At 49.1% G+C, this 25,384-nt stretch overlaps 1 protein-coding gene across 1 annotated transcript in view; it reads right to left on the reverse strand.

Annotated features, from left to right (window-relative positions):
- The window catches only part of RPH3AL (rabphilin 3A like (without C2 domains)), a 135,721-nt gene extending 128,194 nt beyond the window's left edge, over window positions 1–7,527 (reverse strand). The window contains 2 exon segments of the mRNA XM_042914393.1: window positions 6,198–6,295; window positions 6,755–7,527. Coding sequence (XP_042770327.1) covers window positions 6,198–6,295; window positions 6,755–6,882 — 226 coding nt within the window. The 5' untranslated portion in view covers window positions 6,883–7,527.
- Between the last annotated feature and the right edge of the window lie 17,857 nt (window positions 7,528–25,384).

The following is a 25,384-nucleotide window of genomic DNA, read 5'->3' on the forward strand; positions in this document are numbered from 1 at the left end:
AGGAACTGACAGAATTCTCAAAGGTGGTAAGACTAATTCCAAATTCTAGAATGTTCTTTTCTGGGGGAACTGACAGAATTCTCAAAGGTGGTAAGACTAATTCCAAATTCTAGAATGTTCCCTGCCCAGTCAAGAGCTGAAAGTGAAGGCCAAAAGAGGAGAGGAGGCAGGCAGTCAGGGGGCTGTGTCTGCAAACCAGTTCAAGTGACAAAAGGTCTCATGTAGTTTTATCCCTGGAGGGGCAGACCAGTCCTAGGCAGTGAATCATCCAAGGCGGGGGTGGGGACATCCTGTCATAAGATAACCTGGCATCCCATCCAATGTCCCTTCTCCTCCCTGGCCTTCCCATAGCTGCCCAGCTGCCTTTAGAGGGACTGCAGAAGCCCAGTGTTTACACTGTGACTAGCCCCCTGGACCCAGCTGACCCCCCAGGGGTGCACCCAGCCCAAGCTGGCATGTTGAGGTCCTTCCTCTTGACAATCTGAGAAATGGGCTAAGAGACTCAAGTCTCAACTTAGCTGTTCTCTGGAACAATAAGATGTAAACCTAGGAGCTAATGGAGGGGCCATTTTCCACTTGTAGAGACACCCAGGAAAGAGAAGGGTGGTGTGCAGTGAGGGAAGCGAGAGATGACCTAGCGGCTAGTGCAAACACGAGTCAGAGAAGGGGCTCTTGCATTTGTCTCTGGTCCGTGTGCTTGATTCAGACCTTCCAGGGGCCTGTATTCAGTGAGATACTCCAGTGCCCTGGCAAAAATTCCCGTTTTTGTTCAATGTCTACTGTTTGCCACCAGCTAGCCCTAGTCAGCCTGATTAATATGAGGCCCATTCCCTACCACGCTCCCATTACGCAAGGAGATCTCAGCCGCTCTCTGGGTTGATTAAGAATACCCGGGGCAGGGCACCTGGGTGGCTCAGTCGGTTAGGCGTCCAACTCTTGATTTCGGCTCAGGTCATGATCTCACAGTTCAAATAAGATAGAGCGTGGAGCCTGCCTGGGATTCTCTCTCCTCTCCCTCTGCCCCTCCCTCCGTCTCTCACTCTCTCTCTCTCTCTTAAAAATAAATAAACATTTAAAAAAAAAAACATTGGGGCGCCTGTGTGGCTCAGTCAGTTAAGCGTTGGACTTCGGCTCAGGTCATGATCTCATGGTTGGTGGGTTTAAGCCCCATGTCGGACTCTATGCTGACAGCTCAGAGCCTGGAGCTTGCTTCAGATTCTATATCTCCCTCTCTCTCTGCCCCTCCTCTGCTCTCTCTCAAAAATAAATATACATTAAAAAATTAAAAAAAAAAACAAACATCCAGGGGGATTCAAATCAGTGACCAGTGGAGAGGTTTCTGTGCCAGAAGGACCCAGGTCTGGCTCCATCTAGCCAGGGGACCCTGAACAATAACCTCCCTGAAATGCAGGTTCCTCCCAACTGGGCTACCGCAGATGCCTCCCCAGACCTACTGCTGACCCTCTCCAATCTGTTGTCACTGTGCAGCCCTGAAATGGAACTCTCTGTGCAAATCTGCCAGTGGCTTCCTACTGCTCTGATGATAAAACCCAAATCTTCCTCACTAACCCACCCCAGATCAGCAAGCACTCCCCATTCCCCCCTCCCCCCAGCCCCCAGGGACCACTAATTCCCTTCTTTCTCTGTGGCTCTGCATACTCTAAACATTTCATATAAATGGCACCACATAATAGGTGGCCTTTTCTATTCTTTCATTTTTCTGTGCTCTAATCTTTATGATTTCTTTCCTTCTGCTTGCTTTGGATTGAGTTTCCTCTTCTTTTTCTAGTTTCTTAAGGTAGAAGGTTATTAATTTGAGGTCTTTCTTCTTTATTAATACAGGCATTTGTAACTACTAATTTCCTCCTAAGCACTGCTTCAGCTGCATCCTGTTAAGTTTGGGTATGTTGCATTTTCCTTTTCATACATCTCGAAGTATTTTCAAAATTCTCCTGTGACTTCCTCTTTGACGCATCGGTTATTTAGGAGTGTTTGCTTTCCACATATTTGTGAATTTCCCCAATTCCCTTTTGTTACTGATTTCTAATTTCATTCCACTGCAGTCAGAGAACATACTTTGTAGGATTTCGATCCCTTGAAATTTAATGAGGCTTGTTTCATGACCCAGCATATGGTCTCTCCTGGAGCACACTTTACCCGCACCTGAGAAGAATGTGTATTCTGCTGTTGACGGGTGCAGCGCCGTACGGACGTCTGTGAGGTCTGCCTGGTTTCCAGTGTTGTTGAAGTCTCGTGTTTCCTTGCTGATTCTGCCTGCCCCGTCCATCTATCACTGAAAGTGGAACCTTGGAGTCTCCAGTGATTACTGTCGAATTGTCTAGCTCTCCTCTCATTTCGGTTAGTTTCTGCTTCATGGATTTTGGGGGGTCTGTTGTTAGGTGCATACATGTTTATGATTATTATGTTTTCCTGATTGATCAACCCCTTATTCACTACAAAATGTCCTTGTTTGCCTCTAGTAACTTTTTTTGTCTGAACTATTTTGCCTGCTGTCAGCAGAGCCACTTCAGCTCTTAGTTACTGCTTGCGTGGCATATCTTTTTCTACTCCTCTACTTTCCACTTATGTGTATCTTTGAATCTAAAGTGTGTCTCTTGTACACAGCATAGAGCTGGGGTTTTTTTTTTCATTCTAGTAATCTCTTTTTATTGGAGTATTTACTCCACCTGCATTTAACATATTTACTGATAAGATTTATGCCGTTTTGCTATTTGTTTTCCTTTTCTTTTCTTTTTTTAATGTTTATTTATTTTTGAGAGACACATAGAGACAGAGTACGAGCTGGGGAGGAGCAGAGAGAGAGGGAGATACAGAATCCGAAGCAGGCTCCAGGCTCCGAGCTGTCAGCACAGACCCCGACACGGGGCTTGAACCCATGAGCCGAGAGATCATGACCTGAACTGAAGTCAGACGCTTAACTGACTGAGCCACCCAGGTGCCCTACTATTTGTTTTCTATATGTCATAGTCTTTTTACTCCTACATTCTTGCATTAATGCCTTATAGGGACATTCCAGCATGGCATTTTAATTCTCTTTTATTACATATTTTTTAGTTATTTTCTTAGCGATTGTCCTGGAGATTACAATTGACATTTTAACTTAAAATGGCCCAGTTCTAATTAATGCCAAATTAATTTCAACATACACAAAAACTTCATTATAATATAGCTGTTTCCTCTCCTTTGTGCTGTTATTGTCATACAAGTTACATCTTTGTATGTTATTACCCTGCCAACACCGTTTTGTAACCATTGCTTTATGCAGATGGAAGGAAGGAGTTACAAACAAAATCTATTTATAGCTTTAAAGGTGCTCCTGATCTCTTCCTGTGGACTTCAGTTCCTGTCTAGGGGCCTTTCATTTCAGCCTGAAGAACTCCCTCTAGCATTTCTTGTAGGGCAGGGCTGATAGCAACAAATTCAGTTTCCGTTTATCTGGGATGTCTTAATTTCTCTTTCATCTCTGAAGGATAGATCTTTTCCTGGATATAGAATTCTTAGTTGATGGTCTTTTCTTTCCGCACTTTGACCATCATCCCACTGCCTCCTGGTTTCCATGGCTTCTGATGAGAAGTCAGCAGTTAATCTTATTAAGGCTCCTCTGGCTAATTAAGTTTTCCCCTTCATTTCTGAGCTCAACCATGTCTTCCTCTCTGGATGAGGTCAGGCCCTTTTATACCTACCCTCCTGTGCTCTTTACTTCTCCTTTGAAGTGATGATTACAGCTGTAATTAAATAATCCAGGACAGAAGTAGCTCTTTTGTGTGTGTTTCCACCACTAGAATATAATTCCACAAGACAAGAACCAGGCCTGCTTTGTTCACCACTCTATTCCCAGGGGCAGCACAGTGAGTGGCACACTATAGTCTTTCAAAAAAAAAAAAAATTTCCTGAGCGAATGAGTGAAATTCATCCCCAAGTAGGCTGAATTATTGATGTCAATTCTTCACTCCCGGCGATAGGATGAGATAGCCACACTCCACCACGGCCTGATGGCGGGCAGCGTACTTCCCCGCCCTTTGGCTGGGGATTGACCACATGGCTTGGGATTGGCCAACGGGATGTCAGCGGATATGATGTGAGCAAAGGCTTGAAATGCGCTAGTGCAACTGAGCCTGCTCTCTTGCCTTCCTGCCTGTCACCGGGACACGAACGTGCCCTTGGTGGCCACTGGTCCAAGTGGGGTGAGAGACACAAGGAACACGCCTAAACCCAACTCACAGCCTGAAGCCAGTAAGTCCCACTGAGAGCAGCTTAGGTCAGCCAAACCTCACCCAACCCGCAGATACGTGAGGAGGAATTAACACTTACTGCCATATGCTGGTGGTTTTTGGGGTGGTTTGTTATGCAGCAACATTGTGGCAATAGATGACTGAGACATATGTCTTGGCAAGTCTGAAGAGCACAAGGAAGTCCTGGGGAAGCTCTTCCATCCGGTCCTTCATATGGCCCACCATCGGGTCTAAGCTGATTCTATGGCAGATCCACAGCCCTCCTCCAGACTTACAGAATGAACTGCCCAGAATTCTACCATCCCACAACTGGGATAATCACCTCTCGGAGCAGCCTCCCAGGGCAGGCCGGAGTGGCTGAGGCGCCTGGAGCAGTGCCGGGCACACAGCAATGCTTGATGAGAGTTAGTCTTTTCCTCCTCCACCCACTGTCCCACCAACCCCCAAGAGGCCTGACGGTGCCTCTCCACAGCCAGAAGAATCTGGTTTTTCTCTCTGCAGTGGGGCTACGGAGGGGGGTGCACCCTAACCTGTCCCAGGGACTGGCCCTTCTTGCTGCCTCAACCAATCCCCCGACTCAGGTACAGAGGAGAGGGCGGGGCACAGGCAGGCGGAGCACACCTCCTTACACTGTGACTCTGATTCCACGTATGATCTCAAATTATATTTATGTACTCAAGATGCATAACTGCCTCTTGCAAGGAGGGCTTGAGGCAGCTTGAGGGCTAAATGCAATAACAAATAAACAAGTCAGGGATCAAAGAGAACAGAAGCCAGGCAGAGAGCAGAAAGAGGAGATAGATGCCACCTGAAGTCTGATGATTAACCTGAGCCACACATCTGACTCAGCCTTGCAGCCGCAGAAACAGGGCGAGCATATGGGTCACGGATTCAAGATAAAATCAAAGCAGCAGCTCTCGTGTCTGAGCGTGAACCTCCCCCTGCAGGCAGCCCCGAGGCCTAGACACACCCGTGAGGCCAAATCGGGGAGGCGATCAATACTACCGATCGTGACAAGCACTGTCCACGTGCCAACCACTGTCCTACGTGCTCGCGCAACACTTCTCATTTAGTCCTCGTCGCAAGGCGGAGACTCTCGTTACTCCCATTTTACAGGTGAGGAAACTGAGGTCCACAGAGGCAAAGCAACGTTTCAAGGCGTTGAGACGTTTGAGGTGAGAGAGCATTGCAGGCAGGATGAAACCTGCAAGCCTCAACCCAGAGCCCAAGCCCCTCACCAGGAAGCGATCCCCTTCTGCTCTGCTCAGGTTGGCCCCACCCACATCCTCCAGACGCTGAGCACTTCTGGCTCTGGGCCAGCTTCAGGCGCCCCTCTTCTCTACTGAGGCCTCATCCCCTACACTTCGCCGGCCCAGCCTGTGTGTCAGGACCCCACGAGCGCCTGGTGAGCCTCCTGCAGAGAACCTGCCTGGATTCCCACCTGCCGCCTTACCTTCTTATCCCCACGAAACCTGCATTCCCAGCACTCACGCCCCCTTGCCACCTAGCCCTCCTTCGAGTGCAGCTCCTTCCGGGCTGCCTCAACGTGCTGTCCATCCCACGCGCCTCCCCCCCTTCCAACCGTAATGCTCTGAATCCACGTTCTCCATCTGTCAGCAGGGCTCGCCATCGACAGTGAAGCACGGTGAACCTGCTCTAGGGCAATGGGCCCTGGAGTGCAAACCTGCAGCCCCTGACTGGCTGCTTGGCCCATGCTCTGGACAGGTCTGCACAAAGTGAGGTTCGGGCCCAGCTGAGGTCCAGCTGGTCCCTTGGCCTGTCCTGTCTGCTCTGACCTCAGAGGGTGACCTGGATGCAAAGTGTCAAATCAGCGAAGGCAATTTAGATTCCACACAGGGCCTTCTTACTCCTAAGTTGCCTCCTTTGCCAAGTTATCCCCCGTCGCCCTGTCGAGGGTGACCCCGTTCATCGTACGACCCAAACCTGAAGATGGGCTTGTGGAAAGTCTGAGGCCATCCCGGCCCGTGACGTGCTTGTGTGCCACGAGAGGAGGCTGCTTATCGGAGGTGCTCCTCTTCCACCTGTTTGAAAATCATCGCAGTAAACTGAGCACACGAACACAAGACACTTCACGTCCATTTGTTAGAAACTCCTGTCATCAACCACGTACACCGAAGGCCTGCTCTGTGTGATGCCCTCGTATGACGCTCGGCTTGCAAAAAGGTCTTTGGCAAACCCACCATGCCCACAACCACCTGCAGCTCTGGCCGAGCAAGATACTCAAAGTGGGGCGCCTGGGTGGCTCAGCCGGTTGAGCGTCCGACTTCGACTCAGTTGACGATCTTGCGGTTTGTAGGTTCGAGCCCTGCATCGGGCTCTGTGCTGACAGCTCAGAGCCTGGAGCCTGCTTCGGATTCTGTGTCTCCCCCTCTCTCTGCCCCTCCCCCACTCACACTCTGCCTCTCTTCCTCTCTCTCTCTCTCAAAAATAAACATTAAAAAAAAAAAAAAAAAAAAAGATACTCAAAGCAATTTAGTCACCTGTTCAGCAGTACCCTCAAGACAGGGAAAGAACCATGTCCTGTTTCTGCTGAGCTCAAGTCACAGGTGTAAGGGCCTAACAAGCCCGGAGAGTGTGAGAAACTTCTTCGTGTGTAGGCCAGGGTCATCAGACCCCACAGTGATGGCTTCTGCAAACAAGGAAAACCACCATCAGGGTTAGAACCGGTGGAAAGAGATCGCGACGGGAACCGGCTGTCCAGCAGGGCGGTGGGATGGAAACTGGGAAGATGCGGGCCACTGGGGTGGCTGCTCCCAGACACAGCAGGCTGGGCTGGTTTTCATCATCTGGGGTTAGACAGAATTTCACATTCATCTCTGACCTTTTCTTCACGAACTTCACCCATGGCACTTTCCCCTTGATCAAATACTCTCCCAGACCCTGACATTAATGAGGACAAGCACTGTGACAACCCAGATGCCAGTGGAAATTGGGTCATTTCCTGTCACTAATCCGTGGGATTCGATGACATTAAAAAAGAAACCAGAAGCGAATTCATTTCCTTTCTTACTTTTAAATGAGGCCCCACTTAGAGCAGAACGATTTGGATGTAGAGCCTTCTCAAGCAAACGGTCCCTGAGGGGTGGTGTGGAAGAACTCAGGGTCTGGCCCTCGTGTTGTGGTCACCGCCCTGAATGGCCTCACCTTGCCCCCCAGCACTCTACATGGAGAAGCAAGAGAAATGAACCTGGTTTCCAAAAACGAAGTCCAGAAAATCATACACACTCCTATATTTCACCTGCTAAATTAAGCGTTCTCCATTAACGTTCCACTGGGGATGGAGAGAAAATTGTTGTAAAACTGCAAACTAAATTTAAAGTTAGAGGGGAAAAAAAAACCAACAATTCACTAAACTCAAACGTTTGGAGCAGCTTTGTAACCAACATTTAAATTAGAGATAAAGTGGGGCGCCTGGGTGGCTCAGTCGGTTGGGCGACCGACTTCGGCTCAGGTCACGATCTCGCGGTCCGTGAGTTCGAGCCCCGCGTCGGGCTCTGTGCTGACAGCTCAGAGCCTGGAGCCTGTTTCGGGTTCTGTGTGTGTCTCTCTCTCTGACTTTCCCCCATTCATGCTCTGTCTCTCTCTGTCTCTAAAATGAATAAACGTTAAAAAAAAAAATTAAAAAAAAGAAAAAGAAAAAAAAAATAAATTAGAGATAAAGTGACTACCTGTTGGAGAGCTCACCTCGTCAGCCCAGGAATCCAAGGGTTCAAAAGGGGTCGTGTAAAAACTCAGGGATTGGGGGCGCCTGGGTGGCGCAGTCGGTTAAGCGTCCGACTTCAGCCAGGTCACAATCTCGCGGTCCGTGAGTTCAAGCCCCGCGTCAGGCTCTGGGCTGATGGCTCGGAGCCTGGAGCCTGTTTCCGATTCTGTGTCTCCCTCTCTCTCTGCCCCTCCCCCGTTCATGCTCTGTCTCTCTCTGTCCCAAAAATAAAATAAAAAACGTTGAAAAAAAAATTAAAAAAAAAAAAAAAAAAAAAAAAAAACAAAAACTCAGGGATTGGTTAAAGGCAGATTCTACTGCTAAGATGATGCTAGCAATATGAGGGACACAATCCACTAAAAGGTGGGGGCTAGTGGTCTGGCATGCTGTATCCACCGGAAGTCTGTGGTTGTGAGCAACAGAAGCCAGGTCTGGCTGATGTGAAAGCACAAAGGAATCCATGGGCGGGATGGACAACCGATAGCTCAGACTCCATGGCAAAGCTGAAGCTGAAGTGGAAGGAAACAGGAACACTAGTAGCCACGGGAGTCCCGGCCTCAGAGTCTCTTCAGCTCCCCTGCAGAATCCTTTCCCTCCTTGCTTCATTCGGCACAAGTGCCAGGTCCCAGAATGGACAGCCCAGCTGACTGGCCCAGCGTGGGCCAAGATCCCACCCCTTGAACTGGATGATGGCAAGGTGGCTGCGTACACTTTGCAAAAATTATTCAAGCAGTACACTTAGGATGTGTGTGCTTTTCTGAATGGACCTTATTCTTAAAAAAAAAAAAAAAAAAAAAGTTAGGCCTAACCTATGACCCAGCAATTCCACTCTTAACAGAAGTAAGACATGTAAGAGAAAATATATATAAGGGCACCTGGGTGACTCAGTCGGTTAAGCGTCCAACTCTTGATTTCGGCTCAGGTCATGATTTCATGGTTCGTGAGATCGAGCCCCACATCGGGCTCTGCGCTAACAGGGTGAAGTCTGCTTGGGATTCTCTGTCTCCCTCTCTCTCTGCCCCTCTCCCACTTACACGCTGTCTCTCAAAAATAAACATTGAAAAAAAAATTTTAATAAATAAAAATTAAAAATAAATAAACTTTAATTGCTTCTCAGCCTTTTGGCTAAGATCAAGTGTAAAAATAAATAGACTTTAAATAAATCAATAAGTAAAAATAAAATTTGGAATCCAGTGTGATTCAATTGATAAAACTTTGAACGCATACAAAAGGCAAACAATGTATTGTTTAAGGACATAAACCCATATGGGAAAGCTATAAAGGACAGAAGGTTAATAACTGTAACAAAATCCAGGTTAGTGCATCCCCAGGAGGTAGGGAAAGAGGGAGATCCATTTAAGGAGAGGTGTAAAAGCAATTTCTAAAGGTGTTCTATTTCTTAAGCTGGCTAGGCATATGTCTGCTTTATTATTCTTATTTAAACTGTAAAAAAAATGTTTTATGTGCTCTTTTATACGTCCATTTCACAATAATTAAAAAAATTTTTTCTCATGTTTACTTTTTGAGAGAAAGTGAGACAGAGCGCAAGCGGGAGAGGGGCAGAGAGAGAGGGAGACCCAGAATCCAAAGCAGGCTCCTGGCTGTGAGCTGTCCGCACAGAGCCCCACAACGGGGCTTGAACTCAAGAACCGTGAGATCATGACCTGAGCCAAAGTCGGATGCTTAACCGACTGAACCACCCACATGCCCCTCACAATAATTTTTTAATAACTTCTTATATTCCAACATATCCAGGTGAAAATAAAATGTTTATAAAAAAAAAAGATCCTATTCCCGAGCAACAAAAAACATAAACCACCTAGGAACAAACTAAAGAAGAAATGTTTACAGTCTTCATAAAGAAATCTATGAAACTTTACTGCATGCTACAAAAGAAGAGATGACTGGAAAGAAAGCATAAATAAATACAGGACAGACCATATTTCTAGATAGGAAAACTCGATGCAGTTATTATTTTATACAATTTAATATAATTCCAAATTTGAGTCTCTTGATATTTGTAGAAAAACAATGAAATGATTATAAATTTCATACAGAATGAATAAACAGGCAAGCATAGCCAAGCAAATTTCAACAAAGAATCTGCACTACCGGATGTTAAAATTTATTTTTTAAAATAATTTAAAAAATTATTTTAATTTTTAAAATTAAATTAATTCGTGGCACCTCGGTGGCTCAATCCATTAAGTGTCTTCAGCTCGGGTCATGATCTCATGGTATGTGAGTTTGAGCCCCAAGTCTGGCTCTGTGCCTGGAGCCTCCTTCGGATTCTATGCCTCCCTCTCTCTGTCCCTCCCCTGCTTGCACTCTGTCTCTCTCTCTCTCAAAAATAAATAAACGTTAAAAAAAATTTTTTAATAAATAAAAATAAAAAATGTAATCGTAGAGGAAAAAGAGACAGGTCATGGAAGAAACAGAAAGCCTGGAAGCTTATACGTTTGTACACTATAATAAAGCCCCCATCCGGGTTTTTTTTTAAGTTTTTATTTTCATTCCGGTTAGTTAACACATAGTGTGATATTAGTTTCAGGTGTGCAATTGTATCTGTTGAATTTTGAACAACAGGCTCGTAACATATACTCAAAAAATCCACTTAAACTTAAAATATAGCCGGTGGGAAAAGAAATTAAATGGAAAGAACTGGTGACAGTTTGTAAAGAGATAAAATCAGGGTCTTATCTTACATGATAAACCAAAATAAGTTTCGATTGGATTAGAGTTGAACGTAAAAGAGAGCGGTGAATGGAAAAGCAGACACCAAATAAAGAACCAGAAGAAAATACAGGTGGATATTTATCTGACCTTGGGGTGGGGAAGTCCTTGCGAACCCTCAAGCAGAGGAAGAAATCATAAATGAAAGGACTTAGCCACAGTTATCAGTCAGCTAGGCTGCCTTAGAGACTGGGCAACCTACACAACAGATGTTGATTCTTTGCAGTTCTGAAGGCTGAAGTTTCAAGATCAAGGTGCTGCCTAACTTGGTTCCTGGTATGGGCTCTCTTCCAGGCTGGCAGACAGGGGCCTGACTGCTGTGTGCTCACTTGGCCTTTCCTCTGTGCAAGGAGAGCAGAGAGAGAGAGAGAGAGAGAGAGAGAGAGAGAGAGAGAGAGAGAGAGAATGACAGAGTGGGAGGGAGGGAGAGGGAGAGGGGGGAAGCTGGTCTCTTCTTATAAGGACACTAATCCCATCATGAGGGCCCCACCCTCATGGCCTCATCTAATCGGAACTACCTGCTTGAGCACACCATCTTCAAATACCATCCCATTGGAGGTTAGAGCATCAACATATGAACTTTTTAAATTTTATTTTATTTTTAGTAATCTCTGTACCTAACATGGGGCGCAAACTCACAACCCTGAGATTAAGAATTGCATGCTCTTCTGACTGGGCCAGCCAGGTGTCCCTCAACACATGAATTTGGGGAGAACAGAAACATTCAGCCCACAATACCACACAGAAACTTCTCTATGTTTAATAATAATGATAGGAAGAAGGAAGAAGGAAGAGGAGGAGGAGGAGGACACTGAACAAAGAAAAATGTGTTACATATATGTCAGTCACTATTGTTATGGATGAGTAAACGAAATGCAGGTTGTAAAATCACTAATATAGAATGATCTCAATTTTTAAACATTAAACAACAGTTATCTCTGGGGGTTCGGAATCACTGGCTTTTATTTTCTTGTGTTTTTGTGTATTTTCTAAATTTCCACGATCAACATGAATTATTTTTGTAATTCAAAAGACCATTATGTTGAAGAAGTGTTACGTCATGGTCAAGCAGCATCAGGGACAGAGGGCCGTGTTCTGCAAAACTTGAGGACGTTGGCTGATGAACCAGGTGCCCAGCACACTTTAGGTTCTGGAATGCATGACCCGCATTAGCCCATAGTCTACAAAGGACACCTTTAGGCAGAGAGTATTTGTGCCCAGAGGAGTCAGGCATGAGAGGGATCTTGCATCAGTGAAAACCCTGCCCCTTGTAGAAAGGAAGACTTGTTTGAAATGGCTCCAAAAGGACAGACTCAGAGGCAGAACAAGAAAGAGGCAGATCTCAGCTCAAAAAAGGGAAGAATTTCTACCTACACAAGCTGCCCTTAAATGCAAAACACTATGTGGAGAGCATGTCTCAGTCCAACTGAGCTCAGAGATGCACTGAGGAAAGTTTTCTTGTATCACACGGCCACCCTTCCTGGCTACGCATATCTGGTACCATGGGATTCTGTTTATATAAAGGTGTTGGAAGTCGGTGTAGGGGGTTCCTGGGCACGAGGAAGGTTTCTGGGAGGCTGGTAATGTTTGTTTTCTTTAGCTGGGTGTTGGTCACATAGGTGTGTTCGCATTGTCAAAATTCATCAATTTTAATATGTGTACTTCTGTGTGTGTGGATAAGATTTAGCAAAACCAGAAGAAAGGCAGCAGTGACCCTAACCCCGGGACATGAATACAGACCCACCATTCTTTGACTTCACTGTACCTGGAACCTTGGATTTCTAGTGACAACTGGGAGGTGACATGAGAGTGGGTGCCCAGGGTCTGGTGGGAGGGAGGGGGCGGGAAGCTCTGGGGATGTGCAAGCAGGGCCACATCAGCTCTGGTTTCTTCCTGTCCCCCGCCACTCTGACGGGTTTGGAGAGAGCTTGCTAAGCTAGGACGTGGCTTGTTGGGATCTGCCAAGTCAGTGAAGTGGCCCTTTTCTCACTGCCGTGATGCCTGGGGGCCAGCGAGGCGATGCGTATCACCTTCTGTTGGTTGTGGGGTGTCAAGTTGGCCCGGAGAAATGGCAGAAAACAGCTGGTGTTATAGCCCTCGGCACAGACATCCTCAACCCTCTGACAGCAATGAGCTGCCTGTAAAACATCGGCATTTCAAGGACCACGCCAGCCTGTAAAGTAAGTGGCATTCGCTGGGAGAGCATCTCCTTTCGTATGGCAGTTATATGCTGCTAAAAATACCAGAGCACCTTATGCAAGACCGCCGTTACAGAGCGAGCACCTTATGTAAAAGCACCTAGTATAGCATGAGCAGTTAATCGGTTGGGTGTTGCAGTAATGGCTGTTGGCATCATTACAAAGTTATGGTGTGTTTACCTGGTGAAGAGAGTGAATGATCATCAATATCCAGCCTTGGGGGGCACCCGGGTGGCTCACTGGTGAAGCTTTCGACTCTTGATTCTGGCTCAGGTCATGATCTCACAGCCCATGAGATCGAGCCCCGCATCGGGCTCTGTGTTGACAGCACGGAGCCCGCTTGGGATTCTGTCTCCCTCTCTCTCTGCCCCTCCCTCCGTCTCTCTCTCTCACAAAATAAACTTAAAAAAATATATATATCCAGCCCTGCCTGACTCACATAGCTGTGCTCATGACTACTTTATGTGTTAGGGCTTTTTCATCTTTGGATGTGATTGTCGAAGCAGCTGAGTTGATGCCGGAGTTTATAAAGTTCCCTCTTGCTTGGTCCCCACCCCCTTCTCATTCACTGATTATACATCCTACGACTCCCAGAAATGTGGCATCTTGGATTTACAAGGGCCTCCTTCCCAGCCAAGAGTCCCCTCACAGAGTAGCCAGGAGGGGGAGCCATCTGGCCTGTGCTTAGAGTGACCAGGGACGGGCCATCGCATTGTTGGGTGATGATCAGGAAGGAAGAGCAATGGAACAAAACCAATGCCAGCGAGACCAAAATGCCTGCCTGAAACTGACAAGAGGAAATTTCACAGGGATCAGATTGATGAAGCCATGGGATCTGAGGCTTGGAAAGGAATGTCACAGTGGACATCAATTCGTTGAAATGACAAACGCACCTGCCCTATGGCACAGGGATTCTATTGCTCAGGATCTGCCCTAAAGAACCCCCGGCATGTGTGCACACGTGGAAAGTTCTGGGACAGTCTCTGTGGCAGTTTGCGCCGGTGAAAAACTGTGCAGTCTGAACATTCGCTGCTTGTGGAAAAGCTAAGTAAACTCAATTACTTGGCTTATGTGACTCAGCCATGTTGCTTCACATTGTTCATCCTCGCTTAGAATGTTCCGCTGTGTTGGGGCGCCTGGGTGGCTCAGTCGGTTAAGCGTCCGACTTTAGCTCAGGTCACTATCTCGCGGTCCGTGAGTTCGAGCCCCGCGTTGGGCTCTGGGCTGATGGCTCGGAGCCTGGAGCCTGCTTGGGATTCTGTGTCTCCCTCTCTCTCTGCCCCTCCCCCGTTCATGCTGTGTCTCTCTCTGTCTCAAAAATAAATAAACGTTAAAAAAAAAAAAATTAGAATTTTCCGCTGTGTGTACTCCCCCCCAGTTTATTTGTCCGTCCTACTGCCAGTTGGGCATTGGGTGCTCTCCAGTTCTTTGGCTGTTACAAATAGTGCTGCTATAAACATTCTAGTACATGCTTTTTTACCACCGTCTTTGCCCATAAGACATAAAAAGTCGTAAACTGGAAAAAAAAAAAAAAAAAAGTTTGAAAACTGCTGCTTTAGGCCTCCAATCTTGAGAAAGACAACCTGTCCCACCTCTCCAATTCACCCTTTTGTTCTTTCAACATAGTCCTTCCAGCTTCTGCGTGGCACCAAATAAGGGTACTGCCATAGGAGTCACACTTCCTGGGACTATTGCTGTGTGTCCTTGGGCAAGCACTTAAGTTCTCTATACATCAATTTCCTTACATATAAAATGGGGATAATAATAGTTGTTGTTTTTTTTTTTTTTTTTAAGCAGGCTTCACATCCGGCGCACAGCCCAACACAGGGCTTGAACTCACGACCCTGGGATCAAGACCTGAGTTGAGATCAGGACACTTAACTGATTGAGCCATCCAGGTGCCCCAGTAATAGCACTTTTAACTTCGCCTGGTTGAGGATTAAATAAGGGAACGGTGTCCGCGCACAGTAAATGCTCCATCAACGTCAGTTGCTATGATAACCGCCAAAGGCACCCTTTCTTCGCACCCCTGAGGCACCCCACTTTGGGCGGCCCCTGCCAGGAGAGCTGAGCAAGACTCCAACACAGGACACAGCAGCTGAAGACAAACCATTTCACCACCTCCAAGTGGAGCAGACCTGCACCCAAAAGCCCTCCCTACCACACCACACCGCTCTCTCCCTCTGCCTCCCCAGGCCCCGAGGATGTGCCGCGGCCACAGCCACTGTTCAATGGATGCCACTCAAAATATGACCTAAACCAGGGGCACTGTTCTCGAGTTATTATTAAGGGTATGTGCCGGCAGGCCAGTGACAAGCTGCCAGAGCATCGACATGGCCCGGAAATCACTGCCTGAAAAAACAAAATGTTGTAACGTCCACGCAAAAGGATTGTGAAACGGAGTAGTGTGTGTTTTTAGGAGAAGAAGACGGAAAAAGCCCCTGGAAGCTTACAGTGCAGAGACCTAGGAGCAAGAGACGCAGGGCCTCACACTAGTGGTTACCATGGCAACTGTATTTCACAGCAGGAACTCATTTTCATATGACAGTGACCGGCAGAGGGAAGGAAGGACTCGGAAACTTAGTTGAAGGCCTTACTGTTTGGGAGGGTGGGGTTGATTTTGTTTACCAAAAAAAAAAAAGCACGTAAAATTGCCTTAAGGGACCGAAAAGACCCAAACTATCCACGGGCGCTGCAGGGTTCTCTGTACCACAACTTTTACTTAAGACACATGTACGCGCACACACACGGAGACAAACACATAGGCTGTTTCTAAGGCCTCGGGGCAGATGTCACAGCCTCCCTGAGTCACTTATCCCACCATTAACCATCTGTTCTGTTACTAAGTCCTTTCCTGGAGTCCCCAAGCAACCAGTTGACCAGGCCACCAACACATCCCACACACCTGGGCCAGGTGCCAAGAGGACACAGAACACGCCCTGGACTGAAGCATACATACGCTTCCCCGAACTGCAAATCCTAGCACTGAAAAAGTCTTGGGAGTCAGACACCCGAGTCCCAACCTCCACCCTTGCCCACCTACAAGCTGTGTGATTTAGGTAGGTCCCTGAAGCTCTCTGGGTTTGAGCCCTCAGGGGCATAACGAGACAATAATCGCAGTGCCCACCCCTCTGGGCACTGAGAGGATAACACACACAAGGGAACTGCCTGGAAAGATCAGCACACCGCCCCATTCCTAATGACCACTCAGTAAACAGCTGCTATGATCAAGAGCCGGAAAAGCATCTCTCACGCCCATGATACAACTGGAGGCTAATGGCAGAGAACAAAGTATTAAATTGGGTGGCACAAACTGTAATGAATCCATCAGTAACCCAGCAGGAGTGTGGATGGATGGGAATCCGGAACACTGGAACAGTCTAGGATGGAGGTGGACTTTCAGCCAGACCCTGAAGGACGACAGGGAGGTATTCACAGACGTCTGGGGGTGGGAATTCCTTTACTGAGTGTTTATGGGGTGCCAGGTCCTGGGGATCTTCAGGGACACGAAGGGTTGGAGACCAGCAGGCAGACAGCTGCATGAGGGCATGGTAGACAGGGAAGGCCAAGAAAGGGGCTCCCAGTGCAGCCAGCTTTCCCCAAAGCTTTCCCAGGGGAACAGTGACCGAGCCGGATCCCAAAGGGCAAAAGGGCTGACCACAGAGGGAGGGAAGAAGTTGCACGACTGGAAACTGGTTTGGGAGAGCGAGGACACACGACCGAGGGGCCTTCAAATCTGGGAAGAAGAGCTAGGCTTTGTGCGGGAGGAAACCCAGAGCCTCTGAAGATTTCTCAGCGGAGGAAGGTCAGAGACAGAGCAGTCAGGGACCGTCACTCTACAGGTGACTTGGCAGATGGACCGCAGAGGCTCAGACACACTTCGGGAGGGAACCCCACTGCTGAGGAGCAAATGAGAGCAGCTGCCTGGGAGGAGGCCAGACTCCAAGGTGCCGAGTTTGGGGTGTCCCGGGGCACCCAAGGAGCCAGGACTGGAGCCAGAACCCAGAGAGGGCAGCTCCCCTGAGGGCTCCCGGAGACAGCTCCTGCAGAGGCTAAGCACAGCACCTCAAAACACACCCCGCTAAAGAGGGAAGAGGGGTCCAAAGAGAAAGAACAATAGAGAAGGACAAAACCAGGAGAGTGGGGTACCCCAGAAATCACACCAAAGAAGCTGCAGAGAAGACACAAGCACACGGGGGTCTGCTCCCCAGGCAGAAGGACGAGGCCAGCAAAAGAGCAATGTTTGGAAACAAGATGACTTTCAGGAAAGCAGTTTCAGCAAAGTGGTGGGGCCAGGCTGCGCCAGGCTGCAGAGGATTAAGAGGGGAGGCGTGGAGCTGAGAGGCAGGCGGCAGGTGCAGAGCACTTGTCTGGAAAATGTGACAGTGAGAGAAAAGAGGAAATGAAGCTTAGGGCTCCGATGCGTGTTTTTCCCCCCAAGAGATGGGAAGCCAAGTGGATGTCACAGGCAGGAGGATGAGGGGCGTGGAGACCCCGTAGGGGCACATTCTCTCAAGGAGGCGGGGAGGGACTGCAGCCCTAGCTCTGCAGGGTGCCACAGGGCCACCCCTGCCTCCTCCAACCCCCAGCTGCTAGGAAGATCAAAGGTTCCCATGGAGCAGCACAGATGGAACTTGATCTGTCACCACAATCTCCCTGGCCCTGATCTCACTGAGGATGGGTTTCCATCTTCTGCATCACACCTGTCCTTAGAACAACCTGGGGTGTTGAGGGGCGGGGGGGGGGGGGGGGGGGGGGGTACACAGACCACCCAGACGGGAAAATCAGGTCCTCAGCCTTCCAGCCAGGCAAGGGACAAACGTCCCAGATCTCCCAACAGAGCCCTTGCTAGAGCCCTAGAAAGGAAGAAAGGGGGCTTCCGCCGCCATAGTGCTGTGTCATAGGCACCACTATGAGCCCAGAGCCTTCATCCCGAAAGCAGCGAGGCACCCTGGTTTCAACGCTTCCTCCAAGTCTTCTGCCTGGGAAAAACAGGTGGCTGGAGTGGGTTTCCGGAGAGTTAGAAAGCAAACCCAGGGCAAGATTCTCAGGCCGAAAGAGGTGGGCAGAGTGACAGAAGAATCCCGTCTGGCCAGTGAGAAACACCTCCATCCCGCACTCACACGCTCCTGGGCACCAACGTGTCATGGGAATCCCACTCCCGACCACCTAACTACGGGCGAGGGCCCAAACGTCTAGGGCCGGGGCCCACCGCGGAGCCCCAAGCCTATCACCCGGAGAGCGGGATCCTCAACGAGGGCAAGGTCGAGCGCAGAGGGGCAGTGGCGCGGCGACACCGAGGCCCCTCCCGCCGCACGTGCGCGCCCCGGCGGGGCGACCGGCGGCGCAACCCGCGGCGGGTGCTCGGTAAACACGGCACTTGTTGACTCGCTCACGGGGAACGCTCACCCCAGCGCCGCCTGGCGTCTGCGGCCGCACTCGCCCGCCCTCCCCCTCCCCGCCGCGGCCGCCCCCGCCTCGCCCCCGCCGCCCCCCAGCGCGGGGCGCACGACCCGCTCCGCGAAGGGCCCCGGGCCGGCAGCGGGCCAGACGCCGAGCGCACGCCGTCCCGGGGCCCGGGCCCGGGCGCTGCCCGCGGCCGCTCGGGTCCAGCCCGGGCTCCGGGAGAGACCGGCGGCGAGCGCGGCGGGGAGGGGAGCGCGGCGCCAGGGCCTGCCAGCGCCCCGCCGGCCCCCGGGGCTCTCGCCCCCGCCCCGAGAGCCAAGAGCTCCCAGGCCCCGCCCGCCGCTCCGCGGCCGCCCCGCCGGGAGCCAGACGCACCCCCCCGGCCCTCCGAGACTGGGCCCCGGACGAGAAGGCGGCCCCACTTTGGCCACACTCACCTGGGGGGTGGGGGGCGGGGGTCGGCCCTGCCGCCGGGCGCGCTCCCTGGCTGCCCTCTGCCGGCGGCCGCAGGTACCCAGGCGCCCGCCCCGCCCCGCCCCGCCCCTCTCCGCCCCGAGACCTGTTGCGGCGCGCGCGGGAGAACCGGGCCTGAGGTCACCTGGCGGGCGAGGGTCCCGCTGCACCGCGACGTTCGCCGCGGACGGGTCTCCAGGGCCCCTTCTTGTTGTTGGTTTGCAAGCATCACTCTTTTCCACAAGCAGCTTCCAGTCCCCAAAGCCAAAAACGAGCCGTTCTAACAACCCCGGGATGCCAAGGGAGGGCGGGTGGGAGGCCTGAAACGGTACCCGGCACCCGCCCGAGCTCCACGTCAGTTTGTTGAGTGGACGAATCCTCCATTGATGGAGAGGCAAACGGAGGCAACTTGCTCCAGTCCTTGAGGGAAACAGCGACGAAAAGCTAAAGCTTTCATCGGCCTGGGGTATTGCCTCCACCAGTTCAAGAACCTGTGCGATCAGTGTTCTCCATTTTCATTGCCTCTGAGCCTCAGGGTGGGGGTCAGGGAAGAATGGAGGGGCCACGCTGAAGCTCTTTAACCCTTCACTCTACCAGGAAAGCCATTAGACAAAATAAATAAATATATATATATATATATATATATATATATATATATATACATATATATGCATATATGTATATATATATATGCATATATATGTATATATATGAAATAATTTCCTGAGATAATCCCAGAAGTCAGTAGTCGAGTGATAACCAAACCTGAGAGTCCTGGTTTCCAGACACACAGCAGCCCCCACCAGTCCCTGGGGTTGACTTCCATTTCGGATCTGGATCTTCCCCGTGGGAGTCGTGATCTTGGCCATGTGAGCAAATCTCTCTAAGCTAGCACTGTCCCGCAGACTTCCTGCAATTAGAGACATGTTGTACTGCTATGCTGTCCACCAGCCACTAGTCACATGAGATGGATTCTTAAATTTCATTTAATTGTGCTTAATTTAAATTGAAATCACCAAGGCAGCTAGTGGCTAAGTCTCCGTTTCTTTATTCCAGAAAGAGACCTCATAATAGTCCTGCTGTAAGGATTGAATGACCAAAGCTGCAGGGATTCCACAAGTGCTACCCCACCTACCGGCCCCAAAACCGTCCCCCCCAGGAGTCGCCCACATGCTGCTTGCGTAGCCTGTGACAGTGCACTTACCATCTGTGGGGGGACCTGACTTTTCTCTGGATCGCTGACCACCCAGAAAAGATTTATACCTGACACTTCTATGTGCATAGATTTGGGTGGAGAACTCAAAGAAGTGTTGAGTTTCAAGGGCGCACAACAGCCAAGGACAGGGCGAGGCCCGAGGCAGAGAGCCTTGAAAGAGCAAGTGCCTCAAATTAGGGACGGAGCCTGCTTTCATTTCAAGGCTTGGGGGAGCCCCAGCTGACAACCTGGTTATTAAGAATTATTTCCCAGGGCGCCTGGGTGGCTCAGTCTGTTAAGTGTCCAACTTCGGCTCAGATCATGATCTCACAGTTCATGGGTTTGAGCCCCACGTCAGACTCTGTGCTGACAGCTTGGAGCCTGGAGCCTGCTTCGGATTCTGTGTCTCCCTCTCTCTTTGCCCCTCCCCTGTTCACGCTCTCTCTCTCTCTCTCAAAAATAAACGTTTAAAAAAATTTTAATTAATAGACTATTTGTAGAAGAGCATTAGATTTACAGAAAAATTGAGCTTACACAGATTTCCTTAGTTTTTGTCTAATATCCTTTTTATGTCCCATCCAAGATACCATTTTACACTTAATTGTCGTGTCTCCTTAAGCTCCTCTTAGCTACGACAGTTCCTCAAACTTTCCTTGTTTCTTTTTTTTTTTAATTTTTTTTAAACGTTTATTTATTTTTGAGACAGAGAGAGACAGAGCATGAACGGGGGAGAGTCAGAGAGAGAGAGGGAGACACAGAATCTGAAACAGGCTCCAGGCTCTGAGCTGTCAGCACAGAGCCCGACGCGGGGCTTGAACTCACGAACCGCGAGATCATGACCTGAGCCAAAGTCGGACGCTTAACCGACTGAGCCACCCAGGCGCCCATAAACTCTCCTTGTTTCTGATGACCTTGACAGTTTTGAGAAGGACTTGCCAGGTATGTTATAGGACGCCCCACTGTTGGGATTTGTTTGATATCTCTTCGTGGCTACACTGGAGCTATGGGTTTGAGGAGGTGGACCATAGAGGCAAAGAGCCATTTTCCTCCCATCATATCAAGGGTTCATGACTGTTGCCATAATTTATCACTGTCGATTGTTGGCCTTGATCACCTGGCTGAGGTGTCCATCAGATTTCTCCTCTCCAAAGTTACTCTCTCCTCTCCAAAGTTACTCTCTCCGTGGAGGTCACTATGCAGGGCCCACACTTAAGGAGTGGGATGTTCTGTTCCTCCTCCTTGAGAGTGGGGTAGCTACATAATTTATTTGGAATTCTTCTGTATGGGAGATTTGTGTCTTCCCCGCCATGATACTGTGATATAATAAGAAATATAGGGGCACCTGGGTAGCTCAGTCGGTTGAAGGTCCGACTCCTGATTTCGGCTCAGGTCACGATCTCACGGTTCGTGACATCGAACCTTGTGTCAGGCTCTGCGCTGACAGCGGGAAGTCTGCTTGAGATTCTCTCTCTCCCTCTCTCTCCACCCCTCCCCTGCTTGCATGTGCTTGTGCGCACACACTCTCTCAAAAATAAATATTTTCTAAAAAGAAGAAGAAATTCATATGTTGGTTTTCTTCCTGACTCCTGACCAGAGCTCCTAAAACCCGTCTATGTTTCCTAAGTGATAAGAACTCTAGGGCCATCTTTTGTTATGATATTTAGGTTTTGTCCCAGGCTCCTGAAACAGCTCCAGAGGGATAGAAGCGAGAGAGCATCTTTTCTGGTCCATAACAAGCCCCTTTCAAGCACACCTGAGTTTACGTTAATGAGTGACTTTTGGAAAGCCCCTAAGGATGCCCTAAGGATGGATGAGCCCGTTGCCAGGGGAACCAACCACGTGATTAGAGGGTTGGCCCTTTTAGCCCCACCTCTGGGGAGCAGAGAGGGAAAGGGACTGGAGACTGACTTCATCATCAGTGGCCAATGATTTAGCCAATCGTGCTTACATCAGGAAGCCTCCACAAAAATCCTAACTGAAAGGGTTTGGAGAGTTTCCAGGTTGGTGAAAACATGGAGGCGCTGGGAAGGTGACGCCCCAAGAGGGCGTGAAGCTCGGCATCCCTCCCCACACCCCTTCCCTATGTATCTCTTCATCTAGCTGTTCGTTTGTATCCTCTATTTTATTTTTGGTTTTAGAGAGAGAGTGCACGAGCAGAGGAGGGGCAGAGACAGAGACAGAGAGAGAATCTCAAGCAGGCTCCACGCTCAGCACAGAGCCCAACGCAGGGTTTGATCCCACCACCCTGGGATCATGACCTGAGTCGAAATCAAGAGCCTGACGCTCAACCGACTGAGCCACCCACGCACCCTGCATTTGTATCCTTTAATATATCCACATATCCTTTGTAATAAATTGGTGACCCCCCCCCCCCCGCCAGTTTATAACTGATCAGTTTAAAGCATGGGTGGTCTGGATCTGTATTGGCGTCTGAATGGGCGTGGGGGTAGAGAGGTCTTGTGGGATTGAGCCCTTAATTTGTGAGGTCTGTGCTACCTCTGGGCAATTAGTTTCAGAATTAAATTAAATTGTAAAACACTCAGCTGGCGTCTGCCGAGAATTGGAGACTTGGTTGGTGTGGAAAAACCCATATATCTGGTGCCAGAAGTGTTATGTGTTTAAAAGGAAACGAAGCAAAATTTTCCTTCAGTTGATGTCAAAAACAAGTGGGATTTGCTAGAATGGCCCTGGCTCGTGGGTGTAATTTGGGAAGAGAAGGATAAAAGGCTGGGGGTGAGGAACTGTGGACTCCTAGGTGGTCCCCGATGGTCTGAATCAGTAGCTGTGCTCAGTTACTAGAGGTAAAAGTTACCAATGGAATTTAGAGAGAGCTCCAACTCCCAGGGAGATGGTTCACAGGATGTATAAGGAAATGCAAACTAGTAAGAAAAAGGCAAAATACTCAGTCCTTTGGTTACTATCTGTAATAGCTAAAATGAAATTCAGAGTTCTGGGATGGACCTTAATGCTAGGCTAAGCTCAGATTTGGGTCAGTTTAAATTTCGGCTACTAGCCTCGAAGCCCCCCACCAAAGGAAAAAGTATGCAGTGACAACAGAAAGGATTTCTAAGACTTCACTGGCTACCAGGAAGGTAGTCAATGTCGGGGGAGGGCAAAACCGAGACACTTCTGAAACCAGGGGTATAGTATGAAGGAGCTGTTAAATTTTATAGGTTGGTATCGTCAGCTTCCAGAGGAACTTGAAGCAAAATGGATTGTGGAAGTAACTGATTTGGGGGCTTTGTCTTTGGTTTTGAGTGCTGCAGAGTAGAAGAACATGCTGGGGTCGATGCAGGACCCACGGGTCCCTAGGGAACAGCACAGCCTACTTGATACATAACCCAGACACAAAACAGCTTACTCCCAAGGGAACAGCCAGCCTGGTGGACTGGATAAAAGCCACTGTAAGGTCTGTTTACCCTGAGAATGGGACAGGCTGTCCTCTGCTATGAATGCCAAGTAGAGCACCGCAGACGAAGCAGCAAGTCATGGGGGACAGCTTTACAATGCCCCGGATATTCACTGCCCATTACTCAGATCATGATAAATGCCAGGGTTAATGGAGTGACTGTTACATGGGCACCCCATAGAACCTCACTGCTATAAAACTGAGGGTAGGTTTGTAAGGGTTAAATTGTACTGTAGGGCTAAGGCTTAGCTTGAAAGACAACAACTTTGTTCTGACACTGAAGGTCAAAAGATAACAGCCTTGCTTTTACTCTTGTAAATCATACTTCATACTCATGTGAATCAGGCTTTACCAACGAAGGAAACAAAACCTCAAAAAAGAGCGTCAGAGACAAGGTCAAAGAGATCCACTGGTTGCAACTTAGCGGCAGAGAGTCTAAAATAATCACCTCATTCGATAACTGTTTCTGACTCATCTGGCAACTGTTTCTAACTCGTCTGGGAACTGTTTCTCTGTTCTGTTCCCAGATAATGATAAAACGATGTGATCGGCTTTAAAAACTCTGTACCCTGGCTGTTCGAGGCCACACTCTTGTCAAGAGTGTTGGTCCCGATCGGTCGGCCACACTCTTATCAAGAGTGTTGGTCCTGATCGGTCGGCCTTGCCTCTCATTGTAATAAACTTTGTTGCAACTGTCACTGGTGCCCGTAGCATTCTGTTTCAGGAGTCGCGTGGATGCAACAGGTTCTGGAAACCTTATCAAATTTGCCGCCGCCTCAGCTTCCCCTCATGGGTCTTACTGACACTAGTAAAAAATAGTAAAAACTAGTAAAAACATTAGGTTAATTAATGAGAGAATGGGGAAAGGCAGAGCTTAGGCACTGGTTCAAGTATGGTGGAAATTTTTAAATGGTTATTAAGAAATAAGACGAGTCAAGTAAATATTTATAGGAGCAAAACAAAGAGGAAACAGAAAGGAAAAGTCATGGGACTTACCCAGCAGAATGGAAACCTTTGGATGGTTATTAAGAAGCAGGATGAGTGGGGATGACTGGCTGGCTACTTGGTAAGGCACGCCACTCTTAATCTCAGGGTTGTGAGTTCAAGCCCTACGTTGGGCATCGAGCCTACTTAAAAAAGAAGAAATGGGGCGCCTGGGTGGCTCAGTCAGTTAAGCAACCGACTTCAGCTCAGGTCATGATCTCAAAGCTCGTGGGTTTGAGCCCCGCATCGGGGCGAGTGACCGGTTCGTGGGTTCCAGCCCCGAGTCGGGATCTGCTGACAGCTCAGAGTCTGGAGCCTGCATCAGATTCTGTGTCTCCCTCTCTCCCCGCCCTGCCCCGCTCGCACTGTGTCTCGTTCAAAAATAAACAAACATTAAAAATTTTTGGAAAAAAATGAAATGTTTGAACAGGCTTTTTGTGAAGTGCTGAGGTCTCTTTCACCTGATTGTATTATGAGGATGTGTCAGAGGCTGCGGTTAGTTAGGCTTTTTAACCGGATGCCTGGAGGCCAACAAATGGGGAGTTGGAGGCCGAGGCTGCTATCGGGACAGTTAACAACCTGCCCTCGCAGCATTCCACAGGCAGGGCCACAAGAAGCCAGATCAAACCAGACAGGCCCCAGACAAAGAAGGCCTTGAGACCCTGACCAAGTAAGGAAGAAGAATTGCAAGACTCTGCTCCCAAAGAAATCCCCTCCCCAAATAATAAATATTCCACTCTACCCGTAGTTAACATTGTCAATGAAAGAGCCCCCAAACCCTGGGTGCAGCTGACTCTTGCGGTCTCCTGCTCTCACATCTCCAGAAGGTGCTCTCTTTTTAATAAACCCTTCCCTCGCACTGCTCAACCACTCTCTGGTCTGTCCTTGAATTCTTTTCTTGGGACAGGAGTAAGACCCTCAATGATGTCTGGTGGATGGGCTGAGCGGACACCTCTGGGTCACCCAGCATCAGATGGACGTTGTGTCTGACTGGGGAACGTCTCCCCTGCCTGGGGTTGTCAAATAGAG

Source organism: Panthera leo, chromosome E1 (genome assembly GCF_018350215.1).
Source record: "Panthera leo isolate Ple1 chromosome E1, P.leo_Ple1_pat1.1, whole genome shotgun sequence".
In the NCBI taxonomy this organism is placed as follows: Eukaryota; Metazoa; Chordata; class Mammalia; order Carnivora; family Felidae; genus Panthera; species Panthera leo.